The following is a 14,190-nucleotide window of genomic DNA, read 5'->3' on the forward strand; positions in this document are numbered from 1 at the left end:
GCGACTCAAATCTCCCTCGCGAAAGGAGGAAAGCGGGAAGGCAGCACGGGATGGAGGGAGGGGCGGCTTCTACTCTGCCAGCAACTGTATACTTGTACTTTGCGCGGCTGAGGCCTGTATGGCTCTTACCTTTGTATGCACTGTGCTTTAGCCGCTCAGTTTCCCTTTGAAGCGATAGACCGCACGAACCTTCACTTGCTGCAGCTGCACTTGCTCACGCCAGCGTTTTGATATCAGTTGTCTGCGGTCATCGAGTGCGAATTCGGTTATAAGCGAATGTGTCCAAGTTCATAGAGCCGATAAAACTACTATCCTTAGTACGCGTAGCTCTCTACTAATTTGCTATCGCAATTGATGCTGCACCTTTCGGGCGAAACTGCGACTTCCTTCTATAAAGTATTAGATTCCGGTAATTTTGACTGGCTTATCATACCCATACTAACGCTCTGTAAAAAAAAAAGGGGGGGGGGCAAGTTTGCACTCGGTCGTGCAAAGCTTAGGCACAGCGAAAGTGTCAACGCTCAAGTCTTACTGGCTGCTAGGTCTTAACTTAGTTTAACTATGCATGTAGGCAAGGTATTCTCGAGCGATCATTTTCGAAGGTGCGAGGGGTGCCTGAAAAGTTCGCAGCCCACCCGTGAAATCTTTTTCGCATGGTCTTGTTTTGCAATGAAATATCTTCTTCAGTTATTTGAATGGTTTCATGAGCAATCTGGATTTATTTTTATTTTTTAGTTTCAAGTACAGCGGTTTAAAGCAAGGTCGCGAAGCTAAAATATGAAAAAGGAGAAATTCGCAAAGCGAGCAGTCAGTAAATACCTTTTGAAAAAAGGACTGACATCACAAGAAATTCACATGGACATGCTGTACACATTAGGGGACAACGCTCCTTCTGATGCTATAGTGAAAAACTGGGTTGCCGATTTCAAGCGAGGTCAGACATCAATTGAACATGCCGCCCGCCGTGGTCGTGCCTCAACAGCATGCACAAACGAAAATGTCCATAAAGTGCAAGACATTGTAATCGCTGATCGACGTGTCACACAGCGGCACATTGCCGAATGTGTGGGCATATCAGTGGAGAGAGGTTTGGCCATACCCTAACACAGCTCCTGAACATGCACGAAGTTTCGGCCCGATGGGTGCCCAAACTTTTGATAATAGAGGACGAACGTCTGAGAACTTCGCTCTGCAGAAAACCTGCAACTGTTTCAAGCTGATATTAATCTTTTTCTGCAGAAATTCGTTATAATGCATGAGACTTGTGTGCATCACTTTCGTTCTGAATCAAAATAAGTCTCGAAACAGTGGAAACATCCCACCTCCCCCCACCCCAAAAAGGCAAAGGTGGTTCCATCCACTGTTATGGCGTCAGTGTTCTGGGATTGCAAGGTTGTCATTCTCCTGGAATTCCTCCCAAAAGGTCGAACCATCAACGGGGAATACTATGCAGCTCAGATTCGTCGTCTGAGGTCGGTAATTAAGCAAAAACGGCGAGGAATGCTCCGGAAAGGGGTGCTGTTTCGCCAAGAGAATGCGCAGGTTCATACATCAGCTGTTGCGATGGCTGCAATTCACCCCGGTGGTTTCCAGCTGCTTCAGCACGCGCCCTATTCCCCTGATTTAGCTCCCTCGGACTACCACCCATTACCACAGAGGAAAAACCACCTTGGTGATGTCTTCGCCATGCCGCAAACGCAGCCAGGCAGGAGCCATGTCTGCGTCGGGCGAAGCGACCGCGCACCTGCGCCGGCCGTTACTAGGCAACGCGAGGTGATGTCATCGCTACTGCTTCAGCGCATGCGCGGCTAGGTAACGCGGACGGCGTCGGCAGCAGCTCTGCACGTTGCCTCGTTGGTGCTGCTACAATTTATTTCTCTCAATTTCGTTCTCATTTCCTCTTGCCCTCTCCCGAGCACTGTGCGCGCCGCGCGCATGCTCTCCTTCCGTCTCCTTAACGTCCCATGTCAAGGCAACATGTGCACGGCGCGGAGAGGAGGCGAGGCACACGCCGCTCTGCGAGGTGGTTGCTAGGCAACGCAGTGACGTCATAGCTCGGCGAGGTTTTGCGACAGCAGGCGCCACTTCTTACGGTTAGCTACAACATTTTCGCTGTTAAAAAGGTTTGAATAAAAAAGCCGCAGCATCGGTTGCGATAGCAAATTAGTGGATAACTGTATGAAGTAAGGATAATACTTTTATAGGCCGTATCAACTTGTAAACATAGGCATACTAATTAAAATAACAAGCATGGTGTCACGTGCCCACAAGCAAACATGAACGCATCTCACTCGATGACTGCGGAAACTCGCTATCAAAACTTTGTAGTGAGCAAGCCTGGTAGTAGCAACGATCGGATTGACCTTCGTGTCACCGCTCGCATCAACGCGAACTAAGTTGCGAAAACACAGCACAGGGCGGACTTTGCCCCCGCCGCAGATGGCTTTCAAGATGCAGCAGCCCGGGCGGACGCGCGGCATAGAACGCGCCCTCCTCCCGGAGCCTTGCGGCCCGGCGGGCGCGCATGGTTGCTCGGGCCGCGAAGAGTAGAACGCCCCCCTCCCTCCCTCCGGAGCGCTGCGCGTGACTGGAGGACAGCGCACTTCCTTCCCGCCCTTGCGTGCGCTAGATTGAGCCGCGATCACCGGTTCCCCCTCGCACGCTCTCACTCCCACATACAGTATACGGCGCGCGCCGACTATTTTGTCGCCCGTGGCCTTTACACGGAACCTCACGATGACGACCACGGCGACGGCAGAAATGTGCCTGGAGTGTCCATATAATTGCTATCGCAGAGAAGAGGATCATTATATAGCTGTACATTTAACCACAGTGATATTATGTGCGTGATTTTCTAAATAACATCAACAGCACGTGCGAAATCACGGCAGAGACACTTCACGTGTATGTTGTATAGGAGTTCTTCATTAAACCAAATTCCTCAAGACTTTTCACTTCGTGCTCTCTCCAATGCCACATTCTGGAATGCTACAGCAAAGTCCATGTTAACTGCCTTATTGCTTTGGCTAAATATCAAATAGGAAGCTTTGGCCGCATTAAGTTGACGTTTTTTGTTATTTAAACACTGCCTCAACAATATTAAGCAAACATTTGTCTTCATTTTTAGTGAGAAAACAGTTTTATTGTCAGCATACATTATTAGGCCAAAGAAATTTCCTATGTCTACAATATTATTAATCTATAGAACAGAAACAATCTCGGAACCAGTGTTGATCCTTGACGAACACCTCGTTCGATTTCAAACATTTTTGACGACATCCCCTCCAGCTTCAGTAAGGTTGGAAGCTAGGCGAGTTGGAATTGATGCAGTCTTTGAATCTGCGAGGAAAACGATGACAACGCAGGAAGGAAGGACACAGGATGAGCGCTAACAACTGAACTATACAAAAAATCAAAAAGGACGGCACTGTCTGCGTGCGCATATCATTAAGTCACATGCACACCAAAGGTTTGTTCAGTCGCTGCGCAAGCATTTCCAACATCTAGGTTGGCCGAAAAAATCACATCCACGTTAGAATCTCTGGGAATTATTTTGAAGCGATGTGATAACAATGAAATACGCGGCTCTGATAGGCAATCCTAAAGCATCGTTTGTATGTGAAAGGTTTCTGCAAGTTCACGAGCTTGTTTAGAGCGCAGCCTTTATGTGCGCGTTCCTGCGTCGGCGTTGTACCTCGTAACCGAGCACATCGAAGGACGAAAGCAGAGCAGCGGCAGAGGATACAGTCATATCAAAATAGCAGAAGAGACACTCAAACGCTCCCTCTCACGCTCATTAAGCCGATCTCCAGCAATAGTGCACACTTTTGTTGGCTATCTCGTCATCGTTCCCACCAGGTGCAAGGGTAGTCCTTGACTGTGTTGTTTGTGACAGGCATTGAGCCCTTCGGTTCCGCGCAGGGAACCCGCTCGTCTGTGACTGCCGGTTGCGGTTCCTGCTGAGCTTCCCGGACATCTGGCGCCACGCGGAGTGTACTGAACCCGAAGCGCTGCGCAACACGTCGCTCAGCCAAGTGACGGAGCAGGACCTCCAGTGCGGGGCCGCCTGACGCTGCCTCGAGTCAGAGGGAACACACCTTGAGAAGTGAACGAAACGACGCAAGCGTCAATGGTTGCTTATTGCCTCTGGCATCGTGTGGCCACAGGATCTGCACGCAGCAACCTCATAGAAGCATCGCTGGCTTTCACGAAGAGCGCTGTTTTTTTTTTCCTTTTTTTTTGGTAATGTTTTCACCTTAGTGCTCGGACGTTTGTTACAGTCATCGTCTCAGAAATCCGTTCTTCATTTCTTTAATCAATACTCGCACCAGAATTGATTTTTTTAGAGAGATGATAAACCTATTCGACGCAACATAACGCATAGCATCGTCGACGGTGTTCGCTAGTCCTCGCTGGGAACTGTCTGTATCGGCTCTACACGTAATGTGCACATATGATGGCATCGTGAAAGTGCAGCCTTCAAGCAGACACCTTAGCCAGCCAGTTTGGAATTACGATATTGTATGGTTCGACCTATGCATGTGCCCAAAGGAAATGAAAGGCCCACAGAGCGTGGTTAAAGCTTTCATTAATGAAAAGTGCATGTTGTGTAGAACGCCGGTGAGCAGGCAGAAAACTTGCATTCACAGTAGGCGCTGCAAAATCTCACAACGTTTTCTAAACGCACATCTCACACTTGTTTGAGCTGCATAACAAGATAGAAAACAACTTAAGCTTTGTACATTTGGCACTGCGTTTAAAGGCACATAGCGCTTCACATGTTTACCTATCCTAATTGCTCAGTTTGTGAAAAAAGCTTAACTTACCTAACCATGCCTTATTACCACTTCGCGTACATAGTATTCAAAGTTATTTGCAATAAATTATGTCCTACAGATGTCGACAGATGTCCGAAACGGGACATTCGAACGTCCCTGGGACATACGTAAAATGCTGTAGATCATTTCTGGATGCCCATGGGATCGTCCCATGCATGCGAATTGGCGTCCCTAGAAGCATCGCGTGAGCGTCCAATTGGGTCGTCCAAGAGATGTTTAAATATAAATAATTCTTACTGCATAATCCCAAGTACGTCCTAAGGACATTTTTGTCAGGATGTAGGACGCTTCTGGGACGTTTTGTGTTAGCAATCGTCCACAGGACGTCTGTGGGACATTTGTTTGTGGATTTAGTACATCCACAGGACATCCATATTGAACATAAATTAACATAACAGCGACGTTCCTCATGCCCTTGCAGTGCAGCAGGCCTACTGTATTTACCCACATATCACTAACAAAGTAAGCTTAGCCTGGCTTTGTGTTGGCTTGTGGGGCAGGATGAAAATGAACTGCATGGCTGTTGAAGATCCATCCCAGCGCTCCAATAACGCGACCAAACATTTTACAGCGTAAGCTGTTATGGGCTCATTCCAATAGCCGTTTCGGTTCGCGATGGTGTCCGGTGCCACCGCCGACGGCGTCCGGTGAACGTAACCGCTATCGCTGGAAATGCGAAAAAAGTACCCGGTTCCCGCCGGGATCGAACCCGCGCCCGCGGCGTGGGAGCTAGATACTCTACCACTGAGCCACGCAAGCGCTTGCTATCGCGCGCCGGAAAAAAAAACCCTTTAAAGCAGGCGCAGATGATCCGAGCTTCCGCCAGTATGGTGGTGCCATCTAGTTAAGGTGCCTGCAAACGCATCGAGCGCAGGCGCAGACGACGAGATGCCATTCAGACGAGGCGCGCAACCCAAAAAAAAAACGCAATCCCCAGCCTCCGCCAGTTAAGATGCCTGCAAACGCAGCGTGCCCGACATGTAAGTTGCATTTGTAAGGCTTGATCGGTCTCAGGAGACGGCTGTGCACAGAGCATTACAAGCCGCAGCTCGCCGTCGACGCCGGGCGGACAGTTCAGATCGTTCTCGTCAAAACGAGGCGAAAAGACTGCCGCGAAGACCCTGTTGGAGATACTCTTGAGCCGCTCCATCAGCTTACGCTGTGACTGTGCTGCGTGTGCCGCGCATGCCTGTGACTTTTTTTGTCATGCAAAAACTGAAGTACCAGGAGGGAGGCCAGGAATACAGCCCAAAGGGCATCTCAAAGCATGCTAAAAGAAGGCTGCAGTGCAGCTAAGCACTGCGCGCATAATTCCCTGCTACGGTAAACTACGGTAGACATTACATGGAACTTGTTAAAATGCATTAGATCAAAACATATAGTATAAACTATATACTATTCAAGTATTCATGCAAGCTATACTTTTCGTGCTAACAGGAATAAAGCTACACAACTAAGTTCTGCAGGCTGCTGAATCATTTGACAATCTCGTTAAAAATACAACATTTATTTCAATAAAACGGCTGCAGGAAGATCACAAGTTCTACTCTCGAATGCGCGCAGCAGTTTTCAGTAATCCACGTCAATTAAAAAAATAAGACTCAATTATTTGATCATACAAGCTCAGCCATTAGAGGTTATGACGCACCATGGTCAGTAAAAGAGTGCAGTAATTAAAAAGTTTACAAATGCACTTTGGCTAGCAAGAAACTTTGCGAAGTTGCGGTGATGCCACTACGGAAGTTATTATGAGGCTTTCTCTGGGCTCACTATAGTGGCCGCAAGCATGTTAACGCAAAATGTGCTGAAAAGTTCAGATTGTTAGCCACTAAAGAAGTTACTAGAGCCTTTCTGCAGGCCATCTTTTGTAGTTACACACACTAACAAATAATGCTAAAGATGTCACAACTACATTAGGCATTAACGAAGTTGAGACTACCTAGTTCAGCGGTCATAGAAACAAACAGCTGTATGATCACCTATTTACAGTGCAAGTGCGCTCTGCACCCATGACAAATTCTGGTAAAGGTCACCAGAGATGACAAACGAACAAAGCAATGACGCTTTCGAGTAGTGATGAGAAAATTTCAGTTGAGCTAATATTTTGCGTATGCACCTCGGCCAGTAAAATAACTTGAAAAGCCCTCTGTAAGGGTGGGGGCACAAATGAAGTTGGTTCGAGGCCTACTACAGGTTGGCTCACTTCAGCGGTCGCAGGCACATAAATGAAAAATTTGCTCAGAAGTTCGCAGGTGTCTTAGCCATCAAGGAAATAACTCCAGGCTTTCTGCAGGCTTGCTTCAGTGGTCGCGTACAGTGAAAATAGTAAAGATTTGAGAGACGCATTGGGCATTATTAATATTACTAGAGGCTTACTCCAGCACTTACAGACACAAAGACTACACAGGTACAAAAGCACCTCGGTACAACACCACGGTGTTGCCGTTACTAGACGCTTGCTTCAGCACCAAACCAAACGGATTTCACAGATACTAGAAGTTACAAGATACTTGTTGTGCTTGAGTGGTCACACACACACAAATTCACTTTAAAGAATTCACAGGCTCGAAGGCCTCTAAGCAAGTTAACAGACAGTGAATGCGGCCTTTCTTCCGTGGTCGCAGCCTGAAGATGTCACAGGTAAGTTGGCGACTACACAATTAACTAAAGGCTTGCAGCATGCTCGCTTCAGCGGTCACAGACACAAAAACGTATTGTATGCGATCACATGTACTAAACGTTAATAGCGGATTTGTGTGAGCATGTTTCAGCGGTCACACACAAACACAAATTCGCCCTAAAAGTTCACGAGTATCAGTCCACCTCGAAGGAAGTTACCAAAGGCTGAGTGTGGCTGTTCTTCCGTGGTTGCAGATATAAATAATTCCGAAAAGATTACAGGTATCTTGGCGACTACACAATTTACTAAGGCTTGCTGTAGGCTGGTTTCAGCGTTCGCAGACACAAAATGCACTGGTGTTCACAGGTACTAAGAAATTTAGTACGGCATTTCTGTGGGTTTGCCTCAACAGTCACAGACACGCAGGTTAACCCAGAGGTACATCGGCCCCATAGGGAGTTACCACTGGCTGGGCGCAGCCATGGTGGCAGATGCACAACAGAAGAGACCGCGGGTACGTTGGCGGCTACACAATTTACTAGTCACGCTGCAGGCCCGTTTCAGCAGTCGCAGACACGAAAATGCACTGTTCAGATCACAGGTACTAAGAAAGTTAGCGAGGTATTCCTCTGGGCATGCTTCAGTGGTCCAGGCTGATGGAAGGCTGTGCTGTAAAGTATACGAGAAACACGTGCTAAAAATATGTACAAAAATTACTCTCCACCATATGCGTGTTAACCTGCACTTCTAACAGCAATCTGCTGGTTCTGATAGCAACTTTTCTTAGTTGTGGCTTTGTACAAACTAGCTAGCTAACAGTCATCAGAAACGCTGTGATAACTTCAACTGTCTGCAAGGATAAAGTAAATTATCCTAATGTATCTATATTTGCATGGCTTTGTCAAACGAGCTGCCAACAGTAAAAATGTCGCAGTTTGGCCCGAAAGACGAAGAAGTGATTGCAATAGCAAATTACCATACAGCTATAATGAGTAAATTAAGCAGCTTTACGTGTTATCGCAAGTGTAAATTATAGTAAACCTTGGTGTCGCGCGCAAAGGCAAGCATGAATACATTTCACTCGATGGCAGGACGCTGTCCGAACGCTGGCGTGATGAAGCGAGGCAGCAGCGATTGCTGCTTGCAGCTAAATCTGCGCGGGGTTAGTGCTCACGAACTCACCGCGGCACTCCAGGTGAAATTCCGCTGATGCGGCGCACGCAGCCACATCTCACCGCGGTGGTTGTGGCTGCATACGCCGCATCAGCGGAATTTCACCTGGAGTGTACCTATAATGGCTATAGCAATAGCAAAAAAATGAATCAGGCGAATGTCGAATATAGCTTCACTAAAATACCATGACAATATGGGGATGCCTCAGTGTCGTAATTCGAAAGCGGCAGTGTGGTATGAATTTCTTCTTGTACAGCTCGTCGCCCACAAATGTCAGAACATATGCTGGCCCAAATGATAGCAAATGCGAGAGTAAAGAAACTGAAGCAGCGCGGTTCGCCAACCGCCATGTGTGAGAGGTGCTGCCATTGACATAGAAATGCCTACAAAAGTTTCGTTATTCGAGCCTTACGCGGTTTTTCGATTGCTCTTGCAATCGCGGTTACGCGAAGAAAAATTGGAGAACGCTTAAGCTTCGCCTTTAAGAGTGGAACGCGAAAGCGTTGTCGGGCTCCTTTCGCATCACCTTTTTCTTTATGAGTAGGCTTCACTGCAACACACAACGTGAAAAAGCGAGCTTACAAAGACTAAGCTTATGCTAATCCCCTTAAAGTCGGCTTCACTTTAAACACAAATGCATTGCTGGGAAGACATTTTTACAGAAGCAATTTAAGCCGTCTTATGTCGAAATGTGAAGGCCCTAGGACCTTTGTTATTATTTCATTAATTGTTTGCTGTTCCCCGAGTCGCACACGTGTCCAACATTTAGAAAGGCTCGGTTTTCAACATTCCCCTCAATGTTGCCTCGAACAAAAGTACAGCGAAACACCATCAGAATGGGAGGACGCTTAAGCTTCGCCTTTAAGAGTGGAACGCGATAGCATTCAAAGGTCCCTGGCTGCTTATCAGGCTTTTTTCTTGTATATTCGAATTACAATCTGACGCTATCACGCCTTTAGGTTGTGTTTAAGTCGTACTTTACGATTTTTTTGACGAATTTTACGTTGAGAAATTCAAATTTTCTTCACTAACGCCTTGCGCCACGCGGAGCGCCTGTGTGGTCGGGGTGGTTCGGGATGATGTGGTTCGGCATTGTTATTTCCGCCAGACGCCGATGCTTAACGCCGACGCCTCAGCCGACACCGGATTTTCTGCGACAGAGGGCCCATAACGCTGTCGCGTTTAAACGCCAACGGCAAAAGAACCTTAAGCGACAGGGTTAATCTCTGAGGGAGCGTGACAGAAATTTACCAGTCATCAGAGAAAAAGATTCCCTGTTACTAAACGAATGGCCGCATATCTGCTTGCTTCGCTGCAAATGACGTCGAAAGACGATAATCCTCTGCCGCCCCTGACACGTAACACCCTCTCTTCTTCTCCCTCCCACCCCTCACCCTCTTCCCCCCCTCTCACTCCTCCCATGATGAATGCAATGGAGGTTTTGCTGAATTCAATTCAAATTTCCCGCATTCGCCCTGCACTCACACCATCTGTTGGAACCTTTTATTACTGTTGGCTTAAAGCTGGCTCCAGAGCCGCGGCTTCATTCGGCTTGTTTTTAACGCGTAACGTCTCTTCGACACTATCTCTAACACGTTCAACACAATTTCTAACACGTTGATTTTTCATTTACTAACGTAAAAACTAGTCCAATGTGTATTCTTAAGTGAACGCTGCGGATCACGGTTATGTACTTATATTTTGCCTCAAAGAGGCCTGAGGTTTCCTTTGCGCTGTATAATGTTGACGTGTATGACCCCGTTCCAGCAGTGCTAGTAGCTTGGTTGGTTTTGGCCGGGCGGTTGAATCGGTTTCGGCCGGGCGATTGAATCGAGTGACAGACAGACAGACAGACAGACAGACAGACAGACAGACAGACAGACAGACAGACAGACAGACAGACAGACAGACAGACAGACAGACAGACAGACAGACAGACAGACAGACAGACAGACAGACAGACAGACAGACAGACAGACAGACAGACAGACAGACAGACAGACAGACAGACAAAGTTTTTCGCGTTGAGGTAGCCCAAGAAAGACGATCGTCTTTAAATAAATTGGCCGCCACTCCGCCCTGCGAACGTGAATGTCCAGCGAAGCTGTATCAAACACCACACATGGTCGAGCATTGTATTCACGCTGTTCTTCTGGTGTCTAATTTCCGTTGTCTACCCATGGCAGTCTTAGCATGACCTGAATGAGTTGCTAGACGGGTCTCCCTCTTATATATGAAAGTGTGGTGCCATCACTAAGTATATATATATACATATACATATATATATATATATATATATATATATATATATATATATATATTGTACCGGAGCAAATCGGCATCACCTCCGTGGCAGTGTGGAAGACGACGTTGACGATCGTCTGGCTTCGCGCTAGGTCGGTTTTCAACGCGCCAGCTTGTTTAACCGCTTCGTCAAGTCTACCTGAACAATACGCTTGTTGCATTTGGTGGAGGTGCTGGGTCGTCCTCTTCAGCGTCCTGGAACTCCGCAGCCATACTCTACCATCTGCCTTCGCAATGACCGAGGACGCCGCCCCTCGCGAGCTGATCCCGCTCCCACATCTGTCGTGTTCTCTGGGGTGGATCGTCAGCGTGATCCTCCTGTCTTCAGTGGCACTGGCGGTTACGACGTGGAAGACTGGCTGGCCGAGTATGAACGCGTTAGCGCACACAAAAAGTGGTATGACAGCGATGACAGCGAATAGCTGACTCTCATCATCTTTTATCTTACCGACCTGGCCAACCTGTGGTTCAAGAACCACGAAGCTGAGTTTACCACCTGGCCAGCTTTCAAAGAGACGCTCGTTTCGTTTTTCGGCCGGCCAGCGGTGCGCAAGCTTCGCACGGAACACGGCATCCGCGGACGATCTCAGCAAATTGGTGAGACCTTCACAAGCTACATTGAGGATGTCATCGGCCTCTGTACGCGCGTGAATCCCTCTATGTCGGAACCTGACAGAATCAAACACATAACGAAAGGCATAGACGATGACGCCTTTCATATTGTTACGTGTGGAAAGACACACACGAAAGAAGCTATTTACAATATATTTACACTGGAACCAAAACCGCCAGGCCGACACCTTGCTCGAGCCAAAAGCCCAGACACACTTCATCGTCTTTCTCGCGGCGGCTCGTCTCTTTAGCATCTCTAGATGGTATCGTAATACTACCCCCCCCCCCCCCCCGGCGGCGAGAGCACCGTCACGGTGCTGTTAAATATCCAAGGCGCTTGGAGAGGTGTAGGGTTTGAGTCGGGCGACGTGGACAATATCACTGGTTGTCCCAGCGTAGGACGTAGTGGCCGTGGCTAGAACGATTTCATATGTGACATCGGTCACTTGGCGGAGCACGCGATATGGGCCTGTGTAACAGGAGAGCAGTTTTTCACAAAGGCCCACTTTACGCGATGGTGACCAAAGCAACACGAGGGTGCCGGGCGCAAAACGCACATCACGGTGACGGAGGTCGTAGCGTTGCTTCTGTTTGTCTTGGGACACTTCCAGACGAGCACGCGCAAGTTGACGAGCATGGTCAGCACGGGCGATCGCATCACGGGCATAATCGCTAGTTGAAGCCGTGGTGGACGGAAGCACAGTGTCTAGTGGTAGCGTCGGTTCTCTGCCATACAAGAGATAAAACGGGGAAAATCCAGCAGTTTCAAGACGGGAAGAGTTGTACGCAAAGGTAACGTAAGGTAGAGCCAGGTCCCAGTCACGGTGGTCGGCTGAAACGTATTTGGATAGCATGTCTGTAAGGGTGCGGTTCAAACGTTCAGTGAGGCCGTTCGTTTGTGGGTGGTAGGAGGTGGTAATTTTGTGCTGTATTGAGCAGGCACGCATGATGTCGTCAATGACTTTGGACAAAAACGTACGGCCACGGTCGGTGAGCATTTGACGCGGAGCACCATGCATCAAATGATATCGTGGAAGTCCGCAACATCAGTAGCGCAACTGGTCGGAAGAGCGCGTGTTATGGCGTAGCGGGTCGCGTAGTACGCAGCGACGGCAACCCATTTGTTTCCTGATGTAGATTCCGGAAATGGGCCGAGAAGGTCTAAGCCGACACGATGGAAGGGTTCGGCAGGGATGTCGAGCGGCTGCAGGTAACCAGCGGGGAGCTGGGAAGGCTTCTTGCGTCGTTGGCAAAGCTCACAAGCGGCGACGTAACGCCGTACGGAACGTGCAAGGCCCGGCCAGAAAAAACGGCGACGTACTCGGTCATAGGTTCGAGATACGCCAAGGTGTCCTGCCATTGGAGCGTCGTGAAGCTCTTCTAAAACGGTTGAGCGCAGGTGTTTTGGTACTACAAGTAGTAACTCAGAGCCGTCCGGATGAAGCTTACGACGGTATAGAGTACCGTCGCGGAGGATGAAGAGGCGTAGAGTAGCATCGGCCGGAGCGTGTTCAAAACGGTCGATGAGTGCTCTGATGTAGGCATCACGACGTTGCTCGTCGGCGAAATTAAGGAGCTTGGATACTGAGAAAACGCAAGCAGCAGCACTGTCAATATTAGAGCAGTCAGAGTCGTCAACAGGGTAACGCGACAAGCTGTCAGCGTCTTGGTGCAGGCGGCCAGACTTGTACACCACGGAATGAGAACTCTTGCAGCCTCAAAGCCCATCGACCAAGCCGGCCTGTAGGATCTTTTAGCGATGAGAGCCAGCTAAGGGCATGATGGTCAGTGACTACGCAGAAAGGACGACCGTAAAGGTAAGGCCGGAACTTCGCAACTGCCCAGACTACAGCAAGGCATTCTCTTTCCGTAATGGAATAGTTGCGCTCCGATGGTGATAGTAGGCGGCTTGCGTAAGCAATAACGCGATCCTGGCCACGCTGACGCTGGGCTAAGACGGCACCTACGCCATGACCGCTGGCATCTGTACGCAATTCTGTAGGTGCATCAGGGTCGAAGTGGGCGAGAATGGGTGGTGAGGTGAGAAGAGTGACGAGACGAGAGAAGGCGGTGGCTTCTGAAGTACCCCACGAAAATTGTACACCTTTCTTCAACAGATTAGTGAGGGGTCTAGCAATTGCCGCAAAATCTTGAACAAAACGACGAAAGTACGAGCATAGCCCAACAAAACTGCGAACGTCTGCGGCTGTCTTCGGAACCGGGAAGTCTCGGACAGCACGAGTTTTGTCGGCATCAGGCTGTACTCCGGAAGCATCGACGAGATGGTCCAGAACCGTAATTTGGCGGCGGCCAAAACGACATTTGGACGAGTTGAGTTGCAGCTTCGCCTTTCGAAATACGTCAAGTATAGTTGTTAGACGCTCAAGGTGAGTGTCGAACGTTGGCGAGAAGACGATGACGTCGTCGAGGTAACAAAGACACGTGGACCATTTAAAACCCTGGAGCAAGGAGTCCATCATACGCTCAAATGTGGCAGGAGCATTGCATAATCCAAACGGCATTACTTTAAATTGGTATAGGCCATCAGGTGTTATGAACGCGGTTTTTTCTCTGTCCATATCGTCAACAGCAATCTGCCAGTATCCAGAGCGAAGATCAATAGAAGTGAAATAGCTGGAACCA

At 48.5% G+C, this 14,190-nt stretch overlaps 1 protein-coding gene across 1 annotated transcript in view; it reads left to right on the plus strand.

The window, feature by feature from the left end:
- LOC119455327 (leucine-rich repeat and immunoglobulin-like domain-containing nogo receptor-interacting protein 3) overlaps nucleotides 1-6,295 on the plus strand; it is a 616,024-nt gene extending 609,729 nt beyond the window's left edge. Inside the window, exon 3 of the mRNA XM_037716719.2 lies at nucleotides 3,922-6,295. Within this exon, the coding sequence (XP_037572647.1) occupies nucleotides 3,922-4,070 (149 nt within the window). The 3' untranslated portion in view covers nucleotides 4,071-6,295. The remainder of the gene's footprint in view (nucleotides 1-3,921) is intronic.
- Nucleotides 6,296-14,190: the final 7,895 nt, after the last annotated feature.

Source organism: Dermacentor silvarum, chromosome 6, assembly GCF_013339745.2.
Source record: "Dermacentor silvarum isolate Dsil-2018 chromosome 6, BIME_Dsil_1.4, whole genome shotgun sequence".
NCBI classification, from domain to species: domain Eukaryota; kingdom Metazoa; phylum Arthropoda; class Arachnida; order Ixodida; family Ixodidae; genus Dermacentor; species Dermacentor silvarum.